The 20505-nt window shown below is 38.1% G+C and overlaps 1 protein-coding gene across 1 annotated transcript in view; it reads right to left on the bottom strand.

The window, feature by feature from the left end:
* Positions 1 to 9349: 9349 nt before the first annotated feature.
* Positions 9350 to 20505, bottom strand: part of LOC150087023 (neuropeptide receptor npr-1-like) — a 49316-nt gene continuing 38160 nt past the window's right edge. The window contains exon 2 of the mRNA XM_090372348.1: positions 9350 to 10341. Within this exon, the coding sequence (XP_090228474.1) occupies positions 9350 to 10341 (992 nt within the window). The remainder of the gene's footprint in view (positions 10342 to 20505) is intronic.

Raw genomic sequence — 20505 nt, 5'->3', positions numbered from 1 at the left:
TCGAAAGATTCATCCATGCTTTGGATTTGATTCCTTATCAAATCCAAAGAGGTTTGATCAGGAATCTTTCGATTTCAAAGGGCGATCGTTCAATTTATAGCACGGGTGATCGAACTTTTCTAGCAATTGACAATATATTATGTTGAAATCTGAATGCATATCAAGAAGGTACTAGAATCAATAACTCCTCAAAAGAATGTTATGCAAATGCCTATATAAAAACTTATTGCTTAATCTAGATTAAATTTATAAAATAAATTTAAAATAGGTTAAGGAATCAGATTTTTTTTTCATACAGAATCGATGGCATGAGGCGCTCATTAAATCTTTCTATCTGTGCTAAATTAACCTAAAAGATGCCCATCACGGTGAAAATCGGATCATAATTTTTGACAATAAAAGTGAAATCTGTTTTCACTTGTATTATTTTTTCTAAATCGAGATGCGATCCGGCTCTGGTACACGTGACATCGGTTGGCCACTCCTGACTTAGAGATATAGAATGGGACTAAAAAATTTGCAATATTCCATGCAAAAGGTATTTTAGAACCCTACAAAACACAAATTATTTTTCAAAAATAAAATCTCATTAGTGCTACACTTCAAAAATTTTTGAACGGTCGAGTTTCTTCTTCAAAGGGCAAATTGTAACTATCGCGTTGAGTTCTGTTGCAATAAAATTTTCATCCAACAACATCTGTCACATAGTTCCCCTTTCTCCATTTGAATTAATTAATTGTTTATTAATCTTTACACATTAAACTTGGCCCATTTAAAATGTGTATAGTCGTTTACTGCGTTAATAAAGTTCAATACATACAACTATTTCAATTTGACATAAAAGTTCCAGGATAATTTGATCAAGCAATCTTATATGAATCCTATAAAAAAGTTTACGGAAAGATTTCATGATATGTTCAATAATATAAACAAATTTAATTTAAAACAAAAAATAACTATATAATTTTAAGCTTTATATTTTTAATTGCATGTATTAACAAGAAACTACTTTTACTGGTATTCCAGAATATCTAGAATGCCAATGCTCAAGCTTACATTTAGTATCCTTAACTCATTTTCAAGTATCAACTATCGAGAATAACATTTTAATTCCTGGGAGATGACGGATACCCGAGAATAGATTATGAGCGAGGTCTGTGTTATGTTGTCCAAAAGTTAGACAATTTATTTATTGAACAAATCAATTGATTAAATTAATTCACTAACTCTAAAATCAAACTCTAAACAAAATTTACTTCATATTGAGCCGACCGGGCTAGCCGAGTGGGTAAAGTACCTACCCGGCAACCCAAAGGTCGCGGGTTCGATTCCCGCCTCGGGCTTGGATCAAAGTACTGCAAAAACCTTGGGAGGTGCAATATGGCCACAGAAGCTGATGCGCCAACAACTACCAAATCAAAAAAAAAAAAAAAAAAAAAAACCTTCATATTGAATTCCTAATTTAACCTGAAATGGACAGGCATATCTCTATCACCACAACGAGACACGGCGGAGTTGGAGTGACGTTCCAGGTGCCACCATTCATTAGACACATACTATATATATATATAGTATGCTGTACTAAATTAATTCACGTAATATTGATTTGCAACTAGAGCTGTATGTAAAAAAAAAAGCCGTCTCCGACCTTATTTGTGTTTAACTGATCGAACTCCTCTAGCTAGCTGGGGAGGGGTAATTAGAAATTTTGCTGATTTTTGTTATCCAATAAAGTGAATTTATATAAATAATAGGTCAACTTTAGTTCACGCCATTTATATTTATAGTTGTTATCTCCAGGACAGTAACAGTCAGCACAATTTCGGTTGCTATTCAGAAGATAAGAGTTTGCTACAATACTTAGGAAATGATAGGCGTCAAATTATTCTATACCGTGTTAAAGGTATACCGTCCGATATCTTGTCACTAAAAATAAGCGAAACTTCTCTGAAACGAAAAGGATGTTTTTGACACTAACTAGATGTCGACTTGTCGGTTCATGCGACAGCACTGCAGAGAGAGAGAGAGACAGAAATCGCAGCAAAAAGAAAAATTGATAATGAACTTGGGCTCTACTTCTAGGATAGGGAAAATAACGAAGAGAACATTACATTGTTATCTGTCAGTTGAAGCGATTGGAAAACTTCAAACCAAGGTATTACTTGGGGATTTAAACGGTATTTTCTGAAAACAAATGAATTAATTTGAGGAAATACATTTAAGAAAAATTAAATTCTTCACAAAGTTTTCGAAAATAAATTCAATTCTTGTTTTTATATAATGCCTTAGGTGGTTTTAAAAATCAAGTTCCAAGTTGCAACAAGAGGATAATTAAATCCAGCTCAAATCATAACTAAGTAGACTCGGAACAATCGTTATCACTCTGTAGGACAGCGAAATCACTTGGTTTAAATTTTATTGAGAACTGATGGGACTAACTTGAACGGAAAGTTAAAATACAACAAGAGCATCCACAAAAACTATTTAAGTGATGTAATTTATCCCTACCAACATAAATTCTTGAAGTGATTCGTGCTACAGGCAGGAGCGGATTAAGGTCGATTGAGGCCCCGGGCGCAGAAGAAAATATTGGGCCCCTTAAAAAAAAGAGAGAGACAGGGAAAATAAAAATACATGTTAACCATTTTTTTAAATAAATAAAAAATATTATGTACTATTAATGTTTTATTTCCAATAAAATTTGAATATAATATATGTATAATATAATTAATAATAGCATAATAATAATCACAAAGTTTTGAACTAATAGTTGAACATATTAGTTTAACTATTAGTTGAACTAATATATTCAACTAATTTGTTGGGGTTTTACATGGGCCCTTCAGAAGTCTGGGCCCAGGGCGCACGCCCGGTGCGCCCGCCGTTAAATCCGCCTCTGGCTACAGGTGTGATTACACATTATTAATTGAAAAATTACAGAGGTGACTAATTTTTTATCCGTGGTGACTATTTTCTTATCCATTATATTATCACTTAATGTTAATAAGTGAAAATATAATGAATGAATTTAATAAAGGGTACTAGGAAAGTTTTGCAATACAGCTTTGTTTATTTAATTTTTTCAAAGTAATTTCCTCTACATTCAATACACCTCTCCATCCTCCGAAACCAATCTTTAAACCAGTTCTGCCAAGTTTCACTAGGGAGTAAAGCACACTCGTTGTCCCAAGCCCGTAGAAGGTCCTCATCACTGGAAAACCGCCTCCCTTTTAGCTTCATTTTCACATGCGGCAACAGTGCAAAGTCGCAGGGAGCAAGGTCTGGACTGTAGGGAGGGTGCTCGAGAAGTTTCAGTCCTGTCGTGGTCAAATATTCGGTGCATTCTTTGGCGCTGTGAGCTGCAGCATTATCGTGATGGAGGTACCAGGTGTCCATTCTTGACTTTGGCCGCAGGTTCTTCATAGATCCAATGACTTTAGGCAGGCATTGTTCAGTATACCACTTAGCTGTGACTGTCTTCTGCGTGTCCAAAACGACACGTTCCACAATTCCACTCGATTTGAAAAATACAGCTATCATTTTCTTCTTTACAGATCGGGATTTTCTGACAATTACGGGTGTGTCGTCATCATCAAAGACCCAAACTTTGTTTTGAGCCTTGGTCGGCAGATCGTAATAGTACAGCCAAGTCTCGTCACCTGTCACGATGTTGTTCACATACCGAGATTGTCCCTTATCAAACTTTTTTAACATCTCCCGGCACCAAGTCACACGTCGTGTCATCTGCTCTTCAGTCAGTTGATGCGGCACCCAGAGAGAACAAAGTTTCTTCACGTGCAAATGATCTTGCAGAATCGAACGAATTGCTGGTGCATTTAGGCCCAAAGTATCCTCTATCTGTTGGTAGGTCACTCGCCTGTTTTCGTCAAGCATTTTGCTCACAGCAGTAACGTTTTCCTCCGTAACTGACGTTCGTGGCCTTCCCGGCCTCTCAGAATCCCCCAGAGTGAAATTTCCCCTTTGGAATTCTCTATACCACCTGAATATCGTTGTACGATGTGGACAATCATTCATCATATAGTGCAAGAGTCATTTCTTCTAAGCACTGGTCTATGGTTAAACCACGCACGAAATTATACAGCAAAACTGTCCTTATCTCATTTCGTGACCACGATGCCATCGCAAGCACTTTACACTCTCACTACTAATGAATAACTGAGCCCATCGACTTGGCGCGGCGGCTACTATGCACGTATGAACATGTCTCAACATGCAGCAACAAGCAGCTTCCTGTGATTCATTGTTGCGTCATATTGCAAAACTTTCCTAGTACCCTTTGATTAGTACCCTTATGATTACGCTCTATATAATCTAATATATTTTAATACAAATAGGCATACTGGCTATCAGAATTCCGAAAAAATATCCCATTTTCTTGTTATTATTGATATAATCTTATTATATCAATAGCAGAAAAAAACTCTGGGTACAAGTCATTATTTTGACTAACGGTTGCTTCTGATATTAAATTGTGAAAAAACCGCAAAATTTGATACATACTGTGATGTGGAAATCAGTACAAACTACTGTTTCACTGCAATAGACGTTGGTGCTTATGGACGCGATGGTGATTCGAATATGTATTTTTAAAAATTGAACACTGTACATATTTTTATTTATGTATTTTTAATAAATATTTATGTATTTTTAAAAATTCAAATAGGGCGCCTCCGTAGCCAGGTGGGAAGGAGCAGCAGTGAGTAGCATACGCTTCTTGATTAGACCGGGGTTCGAGCCCGTCACCACCAAATACGGAGGATGCGGAAAGGTCAGGGAATGACCACCGCATATCCCGGAGCAATATGGCCTTAGTTGCTAATGTTCCTAAAATCCAAAAAAAAAAAATTCAAATTTTGGAAGACACTGTCCTAGTAGTCTAATGGTTACTTCTAATAATAAATAGTGAAAAAATCGCAAAATTTGATACTGCTTTCCCACCCCACTGCCCTCCTAGATTGATATGCCTAGGGTGTTTATCCCCCCACCTGACGCTATTTTAAATCGCGAACTCGTTTACCGAATTCGCGATTTAAAACTTTGAAACAGCGGGATAGGGGAGAAAAACAGCCTACCTCAGTTAAGCACAAACCTCCCCTCGGCTACACAAAATCAGAAAGAAAGCGCCTTCATAATAATCACCCAATCACAGAATTCGACCGAACAATCAATCCGTTCTAGGACAATGCACACTGCACGGAGACAAGTGTTTTTTTTAGAACCTATAGTATTTAGTACCGTGCTTGGGTTGGAGGTTGAGAAGACGAAAGAAGATATTTGTTGACATTGGACTTGAACTTCTGTAGATTGTAATTTTCAGGAAATACGTGTGAAGGAAGGTTGTTCCAGAAAACGGCAGTTGAATGAATAAATCAGGAAGATGAAAAGTTGGTTCTGTGTGTTTGAAATTGGACAGTAAATGGATGTTGGCCGGTGGCGGAACGTGTTCGGACTGTTTTGAAAGAGAGAGCGGGAATTATAGAAGCCAATTCAGAAGAACAGTGCCCATGGAAGTATCTGTAGAAGAGGCATGCAGCAGAAACAGTACGTCTATGAGAAAGCGAGTGGAGAGACTCTGTTAGAGATGAATCATTAATTAACCTAACTGCCCTCTTCTGAATGGAATCAAGAAGCCTGAGAGAGGTTTTGGGGACACCACCCCCAGATGTGGGAACAATATTCCATGGCAGGGCGGATTTGCGATTTATACAGAGTGAGCAGCTGTTTGGAAGAAAAGTAACGCCGAGAGCTAAAGAGAAAACCAAGTTTTTTAGATGCAGAGGAAGCAATATTTGTAATGTGCTTGTGCCAAGAGAGATTAGAAGTCAGGGTAATCCCCAAAAGAGATTTATAATTTTGCCTAGAAATCGGAGTGTCACTAAAGATAAGCATAGCAGCAGAATCCTTTTTGCGAGATATAAGACAAGACTGAGTTTTAGAAGGGTTGAAATTGATCCGTTCTAGGGCAATGCACACTGCACGGAGACGAGTGTTTTTTTTTTTTTTTTTTTTTATGCGAATCCCAAACACGAGAGGTATTAGAACCTATAGTACTTAGTACCGTGCTTGGGTTGGAGGTTGAGAAGACGAAAGAAGATATTTGTTGACATTGGACTTGAACTTCTGTAGATTGTAATTTTCAGGAAATACGTATGAAGGAAGGTTGATTAATCAACTAAGTTGTCTTTGCCCCACTGGAGAATTACCTGAAGATCGGCATTTAAGGAATTGGTAACAGATTTTCGAGAAGTTCAAGCTGATTGAGCAGGACAAGGTTTCTCAAAATGGAAAGTGGAATGCAATGAGCTATCATCGGCAAAACTATGGATAGGATTTCCAGTCAATGGAAGAAGGTCATTGATATACAAGAGGAAAAGAGTGGGGGAAAGAACTGAACTTTGGGGGACACCGGCATTAGTGGAGAAGATAGAGAGCCATCTACCATCACCCTCAGTGAGCGATCAGAGAGAAAACTGGATAGCCAATTACTAAAAACAGTTGGGAAACAATAAGATGGAAGCTTGTTGAGAAGACCTTTATGCCAAGCACCATCAAAAGCCTTTGAGATGTCAAGAGCAAGTACTTGTGTTTCACCGAACCTATCCATTGAATTAGTCCATAAATGGGTAACATAAGCCAGAATATCACTAGTAGATCGACACTGACGGAATCCATACTGGCGATCATTGATCAGACGGAAGGTTTCTAGGTAGTTTAAGAGTTGGCGATTAATTGATTTCTCCATTACTTTAGAAAGAGTAGAAGTAATTGTAATGGGACGATAATTGGATGGGAGGGATTTGTCACCCTTTTTAGGAACTGGCTGGATATGTGCAAATTTCCAAGCAGAAGGAAAAACACCTTTGGAATAAGAAAGTGAAAAAGTCGGCAAAGAATAGGAGTAAGTTCAGGAGCACAGGTTTTGAGAACAAGTGGAGAAATACCTTCGGACCTGGAGCTTTCTTAGCATCAAGATTCATCAAAATCCTTCTGACATCCTTTTGGCGAACGACCACGGGGGGGGCATTCAATGGAGCGTGTTGGGTTTGGTGGGAGGTGTTTTACCAAGATCATTAATACATGAGTTGGAAGAAAAATGGGATGCTAGCAGGGCAGCTTTATCCTTGGCTGAAGTGACAACAGAACCATCTGGTTTGCCAGAGGTAGGAGCAGAGATGGGCAAAAGTTGCGGCCAATAGCTTTGGCAAGAGACCAGAATGCTCGGCTACCATTAGGGCAAGAAGCAAGTTTTCTACTCTTAGCCTGTTCATACTCTAGTTTGGACTGATTAATAACTGCTTTACAATTGTTGCGAGCTTTGGTGTACGCAGAAAATGAAACTGAAGAATTAGAAACAAGCCAATTATGATATGCAACATTCTTCTCTTGAACAGCATTAGCACATTTATTGGAAAACCAAGGTTTCGATAAAGGACGAGAATTTAAAGTGGAGTGTGGGATAAAGGATTCCATTCCTGCAAGAATAATTTCACTGACACGATCTGAGCAAACATTAACATCAGAAGTTTTGAAACAGTAATCCGACCAAGGAAAAGAAGGAAAGAAGTTTCGCAGGTCATCCCATGTTGCATTCTTGTAATTCCAAACCACACGAGATTGGGAATAGCCATGAGATAGAGGTTCCATTGGAGAAGAGACAATCACCAAGTTGTGATCTGAAGTGCCTAAAGGACCTCTCACTTCGACCGTGTACTTAGAAGGGTTGTTTGTGAGAAAAAGGATAAGCGTATTGGCTCTATGATTAGGATTGTCCGGTATTCTTGTAGGTAAATGAACAATCTGTGCTAGGTCATTAGTAATTGCCAAAGCCTCAGCATCTCAACCTGCTGGGTCGGTGTGACTAGAAAACGGAAGCCAGCTGGAGTTGTGAACATTAAAATCACCAAGGAAAATTACCTCACTGTTAGGAAAGTTGGACTGGAGAAAGTCAAGCTGCAAAGAGAGGAAGTCACAGAGCTCCAAGTGATTAGTGGAGTTGGGAGAACGGTAGAGACAACAGATGAATTTGTCACAATGAGGTAGAGAGATTTTAAGTCAGAGAAGATGAAAGAGAGGAGATTCCAAATTGCCAAGTCTCTAACAGGGAATATCAGAACGGACATATGTAGAAGTACCACCTTTGAGACGAAAGGAATCATACAGCGAATAATTTGGGCATCTGAGATGAGCAGTAGTTGAATCAACGGATAACTGAGATTCTGTGAGAAAAAGTACATAGGGTTTGGCAGACTGCAAGTGGAAATGGACATCGTTGAGATTAGAATTGAGACCACGTATATTTGTGAAATGAATTAGGAAGTGCTTGGGAGGTTTAGATCTTTTTGCAGATAAGCTTGCTCTATTAGTTTGACAATTCATGGTGTATTCAATAGTAAGAAAAAGTGGGTGGGACATGCTGTATGAAGTAATGAAATTTTTGGATATGGCGTACACTTGGTAAGAATATACCCAGATCCTTGACATAACGTGGCCTCGACAATGCTCCCCGCATACACACTACTCGGACTCCCTCCAGTCACTATGTGGCAGAGTAGTGGTTGCAAGATTATACACTAGCTGATCCGGAAGCCTCCTAGTGTTACCCAAATAATGGAGTTTGGCTTTAAGTATTATTATTTAAGATTATTGAAGGACTTTTTTAATTATAATAATAATTAGAAAATGTGAAATTTTTTCTGGGAGACATTTTTACCTGTTACCAGCTATCATGTACTTGGTGATCGAATGAGCATTCAAAATCATGTTCTAAAGATATACCCACTTAATTTTTGTTAAAACGTTTTTTGTATTATTGGATTCAATAAACAATTTAAAATTACATAAGAAACATATTTTAATTTTATTTTTTTTTACTCTGTGTTACTATTTTCCCCTAATTTCAAATTAAAAAAAAAAAAAAAAAAAGATTTAGTTCAAAGTTGAGGCCCTAACAAACAAGCAAACAAAAAAAAAAAAGAAAAACTGAAAGAACATGAACGCCGACATAAATGTTTGCATGTACGGTGAAGTCGCCTACGTCCTTGAAATCGTGAGTGACGTCACTAGACCAGCTCAGATGCATTGTGGCCTAAAGCCAAGGAAGATTTTTAAAATTTTTACAATCCTTGAAAATATTCTCTGCTTACATTACTTGTTTATATCACTTTAAGTCTTACTTTAACGATATCATTAAGTAGGACAGCGAAGTCACTCTGTTAAAGTAACTCTGATATAGTTAAAGTGTTTGTATAGTAAAATTATGTTTGCATTTCGGGGGAAGGAAGAATTACTGTCGCAGGGATAGTAATTCTCCCTTCCCTGGGACCCATAGTTAAGGAATAAATCTTCCGTTTCTTAGAGATGCGCGCCGTGTAGTATATTTTGGATGGAATGCTCCAAGCGCATTTTGGGAAGTCGACTTGGAATCTATACTTCCATTAAACTGTAGACAGGCACTCGGCAATGTATATTTGTGAGCGTGAGCTCTAACTAACGAAGACCTAATTTTGATTACTTCTTGCATCTTGCGGTGAGCATTTCTATTGAGAATCCAGTAGACAACAGGGTTGACAGCACTGTGCGCATGTCCTAGAAGTAGCGTGTACGGAAGTAAAAATACAGGGTAGAGATTCGGGTAGATGTCAACATAGAATGACATGACGTTGTAAGGAAGCCAGCACGCTACAAAGCATATTGTCATTCCCATGAGTACGTTCGCCAATCGACGGCGAGCTTTCGCACCCTGACTCCTTTCAGAACCTACGGCTTGCAAATTTTCGGGGACACATGAGGATGGGACATCTGAACAACGTTCGCTGTTAAGTGTTCGAAGAGCAATATTAGGTATTCCGTTCTGAACATAAGAGATAGAATTCGCTTTTGAAATCGCAGATGATACATGAACTTTACTTGACTCTTCAGGCCTAATACGAAAAGATCGTTGTCTCATGTCATTTCGACTTAGATTATTATCGGTAGAGCAAAGAGTGCAGCTCACAGCAGCATGACATACTACAAGTACAGCACACGGAATGCTATACACGACTACTAATGTCAACACAGTGAACGCTCTACGTGTTACGTCGGACTGCCAGCGCTCTACACAGAAAGTCACATCCAGTGACCCCACACGAAGATCCTGAGTGGTTCGAACGAGTAACACAGGAAGGGACAATAACGCTGCCATTATCCAAACAAGGCAAATAATCAGCAATGTGAAATGCCAACTGGTTATCTTCCTGAACGTGGAAGGATGCCTGGTGAAAATATAACGGTCTACACTAAGAACTGCGAGCGACATAGTTCCTGCTGTGACAGCAACGCCTGGGGAAGAGAAAAAAATAAATTGTCAAAATTATATTATTGTTCAGCCGAAAATAATTATGACTGACAACAGCAACAACAACTCGATAACAATATTAAACTAATGTTTTAATTAAAAGTTTTAATGTATGTGTAATGCAAAAGCGTAATTTTGTTAGTGGCAGAAAAGCAAATTAAGAGCGCTCGACATGCATCGAAAACATCATGTCTTTTGAAGAAAATCACCAGAGATTACGTCGGCAGTATAATACAAATAAAAAAAAAATACTGCTCCCTAAAGTGAATAATAAGTACCCATTTTATTATTATTATTAGCCATGTGGTGCAAGGAAGCCTGAGGCTTATGCTGTACCAGCCAAAAAAAATAATAAATAAATATTCTCAAGTTAAGGAATCGCCAAGAAAGAGAAGAATGATGGTATCCAGCTCAGGACCCTGGGTTTTCCAAGCCCATACTTACCAGATGTGAGTATGGGCTTGGCAAATGTGTGTTGTTCAGATCTCCGTTTCAAGGTGTACTGTTCTTTCATTGGAGTTTGAACAATTACACCAGCTGCATGCGCTGTATCTTATAATAGTGGTCGTTCAACTTTTATGGCTTGCTATGCTTGTACATGCATAACAAGCGTATGAGCTTAAGAACAAGTAGTTTTTTTACTGTGAATGAATGTTAAACCAAAAGTCAGGATTAGTTTCCACATTCAAGCAACGTTTTGAACACCATCACTCAGTTAAAGGACTGTCGTCAGGTCGGATGAAACCCCTTCAAAATCTTGCTGCTCCTTGACTCTGGTCACCTTCCACAGTTGGACGAATATTTCAAAATCAAAATCGTGTATGTTGAATTAGTTAAAATTAATTGCAACTAATCGATCGGGAAATTATAGCAACGTTCAAGACATACTATCTACCCCAGGGACGCAACCAGAAATTCATATTGGGAAGGGAATGGAGGTGTATATTTATAATATTAATGTATTTATTATTATGCATGCAAAAATCAAATTATATTTTCATTGATAACGATAAGTCTAGTGTCCTTTTATTTTTGGGTAGTATCTTAAAGCTGAGAGTAATAAAACTAACAATAGAATTTTTGTAATAATCTGAACTGATAATAGTAAAATGTATGGATTTTTTAGATCATAAATGCGCCTTTGGGCGCATTTGCTGATCTATACAAGATATTTGTTCAAGTAATTTGAGCTACAGACAAGGATAATTTCACCTAGAAGAATTTCTGGAAGGAGTACAACCAGTACGATGTAATAAACAACATTTAAGAAATCTGGGATGGGATGAGATCATGCCAAGGAATGATCTCATCCCATCATGTGAATAGCGTAGCGTTTGGAAGAATCTGTCTCCTCAATTTCTCAACAGTTTTCAAGGGTTTGAGGATACACGTTGAACTTGCGTATCATCTAGACTTTTAAGTGTAATGTTGAAAATCTGATTCACTTGGCGAAATGCTGAGAAAAGAGTGGTCACTAGAGCCGAAATCTCAGCCGGCTGCGGAGGAAAGCCAGAACGATGAACTGGAATCACCAAACAAAAACAATTTATTAGGGTCACCTAATAAATATTTGCCTGCTTTTGTGGACGAAAAACCCCAGGTTCCAGGAAAAAAAACCTTGCTGTCTATGCCTGAGACCGACTAACTCAGCCATGGAGTGAAAAAGCCAATAAAAGTTCTTGGCGTCATCGACGCGATTCGAACCCGGACCTTTTCCACTCGGTGTGGGAAGGACGGTGACGATAGCACTGTGCTACCGTGCGTACCAGAAATTACCAACGTACTTTATAGCATTGGAAATGGCTGACATATTCAAAGACACTGCCAAAGAAACAGAGACCTCTGAGAAGATAGTCCCCGATTCCGCCAAGGTCAACAGAGCCGTCCAAGATGGCCTGTCTTGTTATAGGCCCCATCCCTGATGGGGGAAAAACGAGGAAGGTACAGTCGTCAGTCAACTCTTGAAAAGTAATACGTACATAAAATATGTGGAGCAACCAACATAACTTTGTTCATCCTTATCAGTTCCTCAGGACTTGCTTTTCCCTCCGTGTTATCTAGTATAGTATTAATTAATTAGTCATCACCACCGTAGTTTAAAGGTGGTGCTGACAGTCAGTAACACCGTCAATGCCTAGTTACATGATTTTAGGTGATAAAATCCGACTTCTCTATGGTATTTGGAAAACGACCCTACATCGTGCACGTTGTTTACAAAAAATAACTAATAATCTGTGCTGAAATATTTAGCGTTGCTTGACTGATTTTTTTTTTATTATTATTTTTTTGGACAGGGTGATTCAAAATTCATGCAACCCAAATTGTAAGTGTTAATTATCATTAACAACTCGATGGAAATTTGATTATAACTGTCACAGTAAGTAGCACTGGTTATCCATAGCGCTAACATACAACAACTGTTGTAGATAGAGTGACCAACTCTTGATCAGCCAATTTCGGGATATCGACCTTAAAAAATCAGGACACAACCAAAAAAATCGGGATTTTTTCATTGGTACATGCCAACTAACATTTTTCACCCATATATTACGATGTGGCAGCACACACACGCGTACCAATTAGAAGCTTGTATTTTGTTCGTGTCCGGGAATCTAATACAAGTAAACATCGAAGATATAAATGGAGATTTATTTTATGTAAACTTTCTATACACATTCACGTTATACTAGTTAATGAATTTTAGTGTGATCTATTATTTATTATATTTTATATTATTTATTTTACGTTATGCGATAAATCGGGACAAATCGCGTCCCGCTTAGTCTTCTTTCGGGACGCCTCTATAGAGAGCCGAAATTCGGGACGGTTGTAGAGTGCTATTTACAACGAAGACAACACGTCACTTTCCCAGGCAGGGCACATGTTCTTAACTGTTGCGCCAAAATTTTTGTGGATACATGAGGTTAGCTCAGAGAGATTGCACTACTGTTTTTTTTTTTTTTTTTTCCCCTCAAGAGTTTGTGCTTACATTTTGGAAGGAGGACATCTCCAACATTTCTTGCAATCTCTATTATAATTATGTTTATAATAGTAATTGAAATATAAAGAAATGTAAGCATAACAACGTTTAAAATAAAACTGAAAATATACTGAGTTGTGTGTTATTTGAATTATCCTGTACAATACTCACCAGTTTGCTAATCTGCCTGTTTTGATATCGCCATCTCTAGTTCTTTCATTTTCTATCTGTTTATCATACCCAGGAATGTGTGACATAATTTAATCATTCTCCGTAGTTTTTTTTAAATGTTTTGCTTTGTTTCTCACATACCCACATTTAGTTGTCTGAGTTTCTCTGTTCCCTTAGTTTTCTGATCAAACACTTCTCAAGTGCGCATGTGTGTTACCGCCACCTTCAACTTAGCTATGCATAAATATTGTTAATACAGTAGTTTCAAAAGAAAGGTGAAGAGGAAGTTGGGTAGAAGTCTATATGTTGGCAGTTGAGTCGAAAGTTAGTCTAATTAAAATGTTTTTAAAATGCACGTATTTCCGTAGCTGACGGAAATACATGCATTTGGGTTGACGTTGGAAATGATCGTTAAATAGTGTTCTGCATCGGGTTTTCCTTCTGTAAGTATGGCTTTTAGCTTAGGTGTGTTTACTGTTTTTTTCGTAATTATTAATTTATTTTAGTTTTTCAAAGAAATACATTTGCATCGTTTTGAAACTAGGTTCAGCTGCCTAAAAGCTATGAACCTTTAGTGATTCTTGTGTTAATACAAAGTTAAATAGAGTTGTGACGTCTGTCTCTAGGTTTTGTGAAGCTCTGACCTTATCTTCGTTATTCTAATACTCTATCGTTTGGAGGTATGCTTAGAATATAGTGTGTGCACGGTAAGCTTGTTTATTAGCAGTTTAAACTGTCAATGTATTTAAAGTTAAAATTGCTCATACTAAGTACTATTTGTTTGTAAAAATTTTAATTTTTGATGGTTGCTTTGAAAGCTTTGACCCTCTTTGCTAATTAATTATTTCTGTTAATTTTGCATAGTGTTCGATAATATTTATGTGCAGTTGTTCGTTAATATGTATATTGGAGGCTATTTGAATATATTTTATTCGTTCGTAAAATAGGTTATTTTTATTTTTTATTTTATTTTCTGAATTTGCCTTGTCACTTTTAGCTTAGTATAGGGAAAGGGTTACTTGTACAGAAAGCAGAGGCGTAGATACCACGGTGCAAAGCGTAAAAGCCATTAAGACCTGATATAATTTTTTATAAATATTATAGAAAGGAAACTATATCGAATAAAAATATATAATAGTAGAGTCACCATGCATTATTTCTTATATTTCTGGTAAAGGTGGCTAGTGTGAAAGGACATTTAGTAAATTCAGAATAATCAAAAAATACAAAAAAAAAATATGGGCAACCTAAGAAAGTGATTTCGGAAACGGGCTTGTTATACTAGTCAGGAACACATAAAAGCCGCCAAAATGGACCTTAAAGAACTAATTAGTAATTTTGAAATCATAAAAGCAAGGAAGTGATTAATTTTTAAATACTATGTAAATTAATGTGTACATATTATTTATAAATGTCCATTATAAATAATAATTTTAAGAGTAAGCCGGCTAGCTTTTCGTGTTATTAAAAAATAAGAGAGAGAGATGGGAGGTCTCTCTCTTTTTTTTTTTTTTTTTTTGTGAGGTTAACATGAATTGAACTAAACGAGAATTTGTCTCCAGGCGATTTCGGAAATGGAAACGCAATTTCCAAAAATTAAAAAAAAATAAATTTTAATTGTTAAATTTTTAAGAAATAGAAAAAAATTATAGCAAATTAAATTTATAAGAATATGTAAGTGTTTAAGTTTACCTGTAATCAAAAAAAATATCTTATACGAGACTTAGCACTCCGGGTGGTGACATGGTTGATTTATTGATGTTTACTGAAGGTATTCACTATACGAAGGCGCCTCCGTAGCCAGATGGGAAGGAGCAGCAGTGCGTAGCACACGCTTCTTGATTAGATCGGGGTTCGAGCCCGTCACCACCAAATACGGAGGATGCGGAAAGGTCAGGGAATGACCACCACATATCCCGGAGCAATATGGCCTTAGTTGCTAATGCTCCTAAAAACCAAATAACAAACAACAACAGAACTGAGCCGCCTAAAGAAATTCTCTATACTACAGATGTATAGTTGGTTAACGCAGTGTAGGTAGAAATCTGGTGTTCATAGTCACTAAGTGCCCTTGACTTGGTGTTCCTAGACCCTAGGTACTCTTTATTCCTAAGCATCAATATATTATATTAAACATATTAAAATGCCCTTGTGTTAAATCTAATTTTTTTTTCAGGTTTTTAAGCAATTTGATAGCTGTTCTATAAATCTGGTTTTGAAGTTATTTCCACAACACTTATCCCAGCGCTATCTCAATCGCAATACGAACTTTGATAACGTTGTTAATGATTTTGCTAAAAGAAAAAGCCGAAGAAAGATCTTATAAATCTGTGTTTCAAAATTAATTTGTAGAATTTTATTGGAATAAAAGCATTGAATTGGTCTTTTTATCAGCACTTTTTATAAATTTTAAGCAAAACAGTAATAAATATGTCTTTTTATCAGTATTTTTTTTAATATAAATTTAGGTGATATAAGATGCAGTTTAAAATTTTTGCTAATGTGTATACAATAGGTCTTGCTACTTGAAACCATGATTGCCCTAACCTTTCTCGGCGGGAAATTTATAGTACCCTGGTGCACCTCTATAGTTATGTAGCCTGGGTAGTAATAAATTTATGTATTTTGGAATTGACGGCTTTATTTGTGGCATTATATTTTTACAGTTTGTCGGCTGCCATTGTAGGGAAGTATCGAAATTTCCAAAAGTCGTAATACCAGCAACCATAACAGGTTTATTATTACTGTATTAGCATATGGTGCAAGGAAGCCCGAGGCTGTGCTGCACCGACCAAAAAAAAAAAAAAAAAATTTTTTTTTTTTTTTTTTTTTCTGGTTGTGGTATGCTTTTACAGTCGTAAACGTCGTATTGGTTAAAATGGAGGTGTTTTGAACTATTGGTATTTTGCTTGTCGGCCTTTTGATCTGTAAGGCTTTAAATTGTCGGCAGTTTGAACTAAACAGCATTGTGTGTGATATCAATAAATGCGAAATTGCTGGTTATATGTAACTTACAGTTCCTTGGAGGTATCTGTCACCAAAAAGCTTTTCCGATAGTTACCCATTGGCCAAATTAATGATCTCCCCCCACCCCCCAACCGAGTCGGAGAACAATTAAAATTGCATATTATGTAACTAAATTTGTATGCGTAGCAGGCTCGGTTTTCTGGTATTAAAATTTATAAAGTACTGTACTATGGACATGAAATTGATATCCGTATTTAAATGTTGAAAATTATTTAGTAATCTGACATTATGCCCACCCTGTACACAGTTCAGTCTGCTTATATGTAGATGGTCTAGTTATATATTTTGTGTGTATATACAGGGTGTCTCAAAAATACACGGCATAACTTCAGGAAGGAGTTCCTCATATGTAGACAATAAAAATATTTTATATCAACCTAGTTCCGTAAATGCTTGGTTCCCGAGTTATTAACCGCAGTGTCTTATCTCCCGCAGGTGATTTCCTTCATTACAAGGTACTGACAGAATCTAGTGGTTTTCCATTCCGATCATATACTGAAATCAGGAGCAAACGAATATGCACTTTATGTACGGTTTGGGGACGGCAATGCTCTGGAGGCTCGTCGTTTGTACCACGAAAGGTTCCCAGAACGTAGATGTCCAGACAGGAAAACGTTTTAAGGTATCCATCGTCGCCTTTGTGAACATGGGACCTTTACACCTCGTGCTGCCGACAGAGGGCGACCAAGATCTACGACTCCTGAAGTAGAGGTGGAGATTATGGATGTGCATGCCACGCCTGGAATCAGCACAACCAGAATAGCAATGCAACTGGCTGTTCAACGTTCGACTATTTGGAGTGTTACGAGAACACCAACTGTATCCTTACCACCTGCAACGGCTACGGGTCTTGTCACCAGCAGATTACGCTGCACGAGTAATGTTCTGCCAGTGGTTCTTGCAGCAGTGTGGTACAACTCCTCACTTTTCTGCTTTAGTGATATTCACAGATGAAGCACAGTTCACACGAGACGGAATCCAAAACTTTCACAATCAGCATGTATGGGCTAAGGAAAACCCACATGCAATTCTTCTTCCATCACATCAACAACAGCGGTTCAGCCTCAACATCTGGGTGGGTGTTTTTGGTGATAAGTTATTTGGGCCTCATGTACTTCCAAACAAACTCACAGGGCAGGCGTACAGAAACTTTCTGGAAAACAACATGCCTGATTTATTGGACGACACGCCACTGATCATTCGTCAACAAGCACATTTCATGCACGATGACGCTCCCGCACATTTCAGCCACCTAGCCAGCAATTACCTGACTCGAAGGTTTCCTGGTCGGTGGACCAACTGCCTGGTCTCCACGCTCACATGATTTAAACCCACTAGATTTCTTCTTGTGGGGCCATTTAAAGTCATTGGTGTATTCGACTCCGGTAGCTGATTTGGAAACTCCGCAATCGAATTGTGGCAGGTTGTGAAACAATACGAAGCATACCGGGAATTTGGCATCGTCTTCGCGAGTCCATGAGACGTCGATCTGAGGCCTGTATTCAGGCAGAAGGTGGACATTTTGAACAATTACTATAAGGTGATGTGAACAGTAAAGTGTCATAGACAGACCGTCAAAACTCGGAAACCAAGCATTTCCGGAACTATGTTGATATAAAATATTTTTATTGTCTACATATGAGGAATTCATTCCTGAAGTTATGCCGTGTATTTTTGAGACATCCTGTGTGTGTGTGTGTATATATATATAAAGTACTTGGACTATATTGTCTAGTTTAGTTTTTTTTTTTTTTTTTTTTTTAGCAGCTTTTAAACTAGTGGGTATTGAAATTACCGATATTCACAGTAGAACAAACTTCTGTACTACGAGATTTCTAGGAATTGCACTGCTTTCAAACAAATAAAACTACTGAAAGACTATTTATTTAAAGGATAAGACGTTCCGTATTTATAAGCACCCGTGTTTTGGCAGACTAGCATTTCAGAAGACTTGTCCCTTTTTCCCTTTCAAATCCTCTGAAAAAAAAAAGTAATAATATGATTATTAAGTTATATGGAAGTAGGACCATATATATATGGTAGGTAGTATACAATGGTTCATTTTACACACACTAAATGAACCAAATATACTACCTACCATGACTTATGGAAGTGAAACTTGGACACTCACCAAAAGTATGGTGCATTATAGCCATAGTAGCTTATGCGTCATTAAACTCCCATAACAACAACAAAAGTATGGAAGAGAAGCTGAGAACTACACAGCGAAGAATGGAACTAATTATATTGGGAATCAAACTGTTTGATAAGAAGAGAAACACTTGGATTAGGCAGCAAACTCAAGTAAAGGACATTCTTATCAAAACTAAACTAAAATGGTCTTGGGCAGCACACATAGCTCGAAGACATGATGACAGATGGACCAAGAGGATAACAGAATGGTACCCAAGAGGGGCTAGAAGAAAACGGTGGAGATGGATAGATGAAATTCATGTGTTTGTGGGTAGTAAATGGATGGCCATTGCACAAAACAGACGGAACTGGAAAGTTGCTGGAGAGGCCTTCATCCTGTAGTGGATTGATAATGGCTGATGATGATATATATACACTGCTAGACAAAATAAACAGAATATGGAAACCGTGCTGTAACTCGTGCAGCTTACAATGAAGCAGAACAAAATTTCGTATGGTCGCAGAGTTTTTGCTGTTTGGGCCAGATAGTAGTCTGTTCTAGTTGACGTAGCCCTCAGGCGACCTTGGCCAGCTCTTCTTGTAATGATTACTGTCTCCCGATAAAATAACGATGAAATGAGACAGCGAGAAACTTCGGACAGGTATAAGGGACATTTATAGGGGTTGTATAAGAATTCCCGAAAATGTCACATTACAGAAGTTGATACAAGAAGATCGAAAATATCGTCACATGACATCAGTATGGCGTACGATCTCCCTCCAACGGATAAACTGGCCCGACAGCGGTGAACCATGCTCGATATAAGGACGTTTATAAGATTCTGTGATAACAAATCCCATTCTTCCACCAGCGCAAACCTTAGTTCACCTAGTGACCCAGGAGTTGTCTGTCGGTGTGAAATGCGACGCCCAAAGGCGTCCCACACATGTTCAATCGGATTTAAGTGTGATGATTGTGCTGGCCACGGCAGTCGTTGGATATCTTTAGATTTAAGATATTTCTCCACCACTTGAGCTCTTTGTACAGTGGCGTTGTCGTGCACGAAACGAAAATCTGCGCCAACTGCACACCTAAAAAGTCGCAGATAGGGTTCGAGGATATCCTCTCGGTACCGCTATCAAACAAATGAAGAGGAGTGTTCGATGATCATTATTCCACCATGAGTACCCCGCTTCCACTGTGATTGTCCCTTACCCTGATGGTGGAGGGATAGTACTGCATTTCTTGTCTCCAGATGAAATAACGAGTAAAATCTGCTTGAAGGCTAAAACGGGACTCGTTAGAAAACAGAATTGTACCCATTTGTCAGGGGTTCAAGTTACATGTTCATGGTTACCAATTTCGGCGAGCTCTGTAAGGCTGATTTGGGGTTAATGGGATGTAAACCAGCTTTATGGCATAGAGTCCACTTAAATTCAGTCTGGTTGGAAATGTCGCAGCAACCTCAAGAGATAGTTGATGAGAGGATATCGCCGGGTACTGTCTTTCTGTTACAGCCAGATAGCAGTCTGTTCTGGTTCATGTAGACCTCAGGCGACCTTGGCCAGCTCTTGTAATCGATACTGCCTCCCAAAACTGCTTCCATAGTGACAGTGTTATTTTGCAAGTGGCATCGGTGGTTTCCCACAATTCCGCATTTGGATCTCTTGAGAAGCAAAACTACTCTGTCTACTCTTGTGGCCAAATAGTGTATGTTCATGTTTGCTTCGTATGGGTTATGTATATCTGGCCACTTAGCATAAGGTCTGTGGAGCACTACAGACCACTGGCACGAGGAGCCGGGCCAGGGCAGTAGACCAGAGAACTCTGGCTGGC

Source organism: Mastigoproctus giganteus, chromosome 4, assembly GCF_048544385.1.
Source record: "Mastigoproctus giganteus isolate SK-2022 chromosome 4, ASM4854438v1, whole genome shotgun sequence".
Taxonomy (NCBI): Eukaryota; Metazoa; Arthropoda; class Arachnida; order Uropygi; family Thelyphonidae; genus Mastigoproctus; species Mastigoproctus giganteus.
This window is presented reverse-complemented; position numbering and strand designations above follow the sequence as displayed.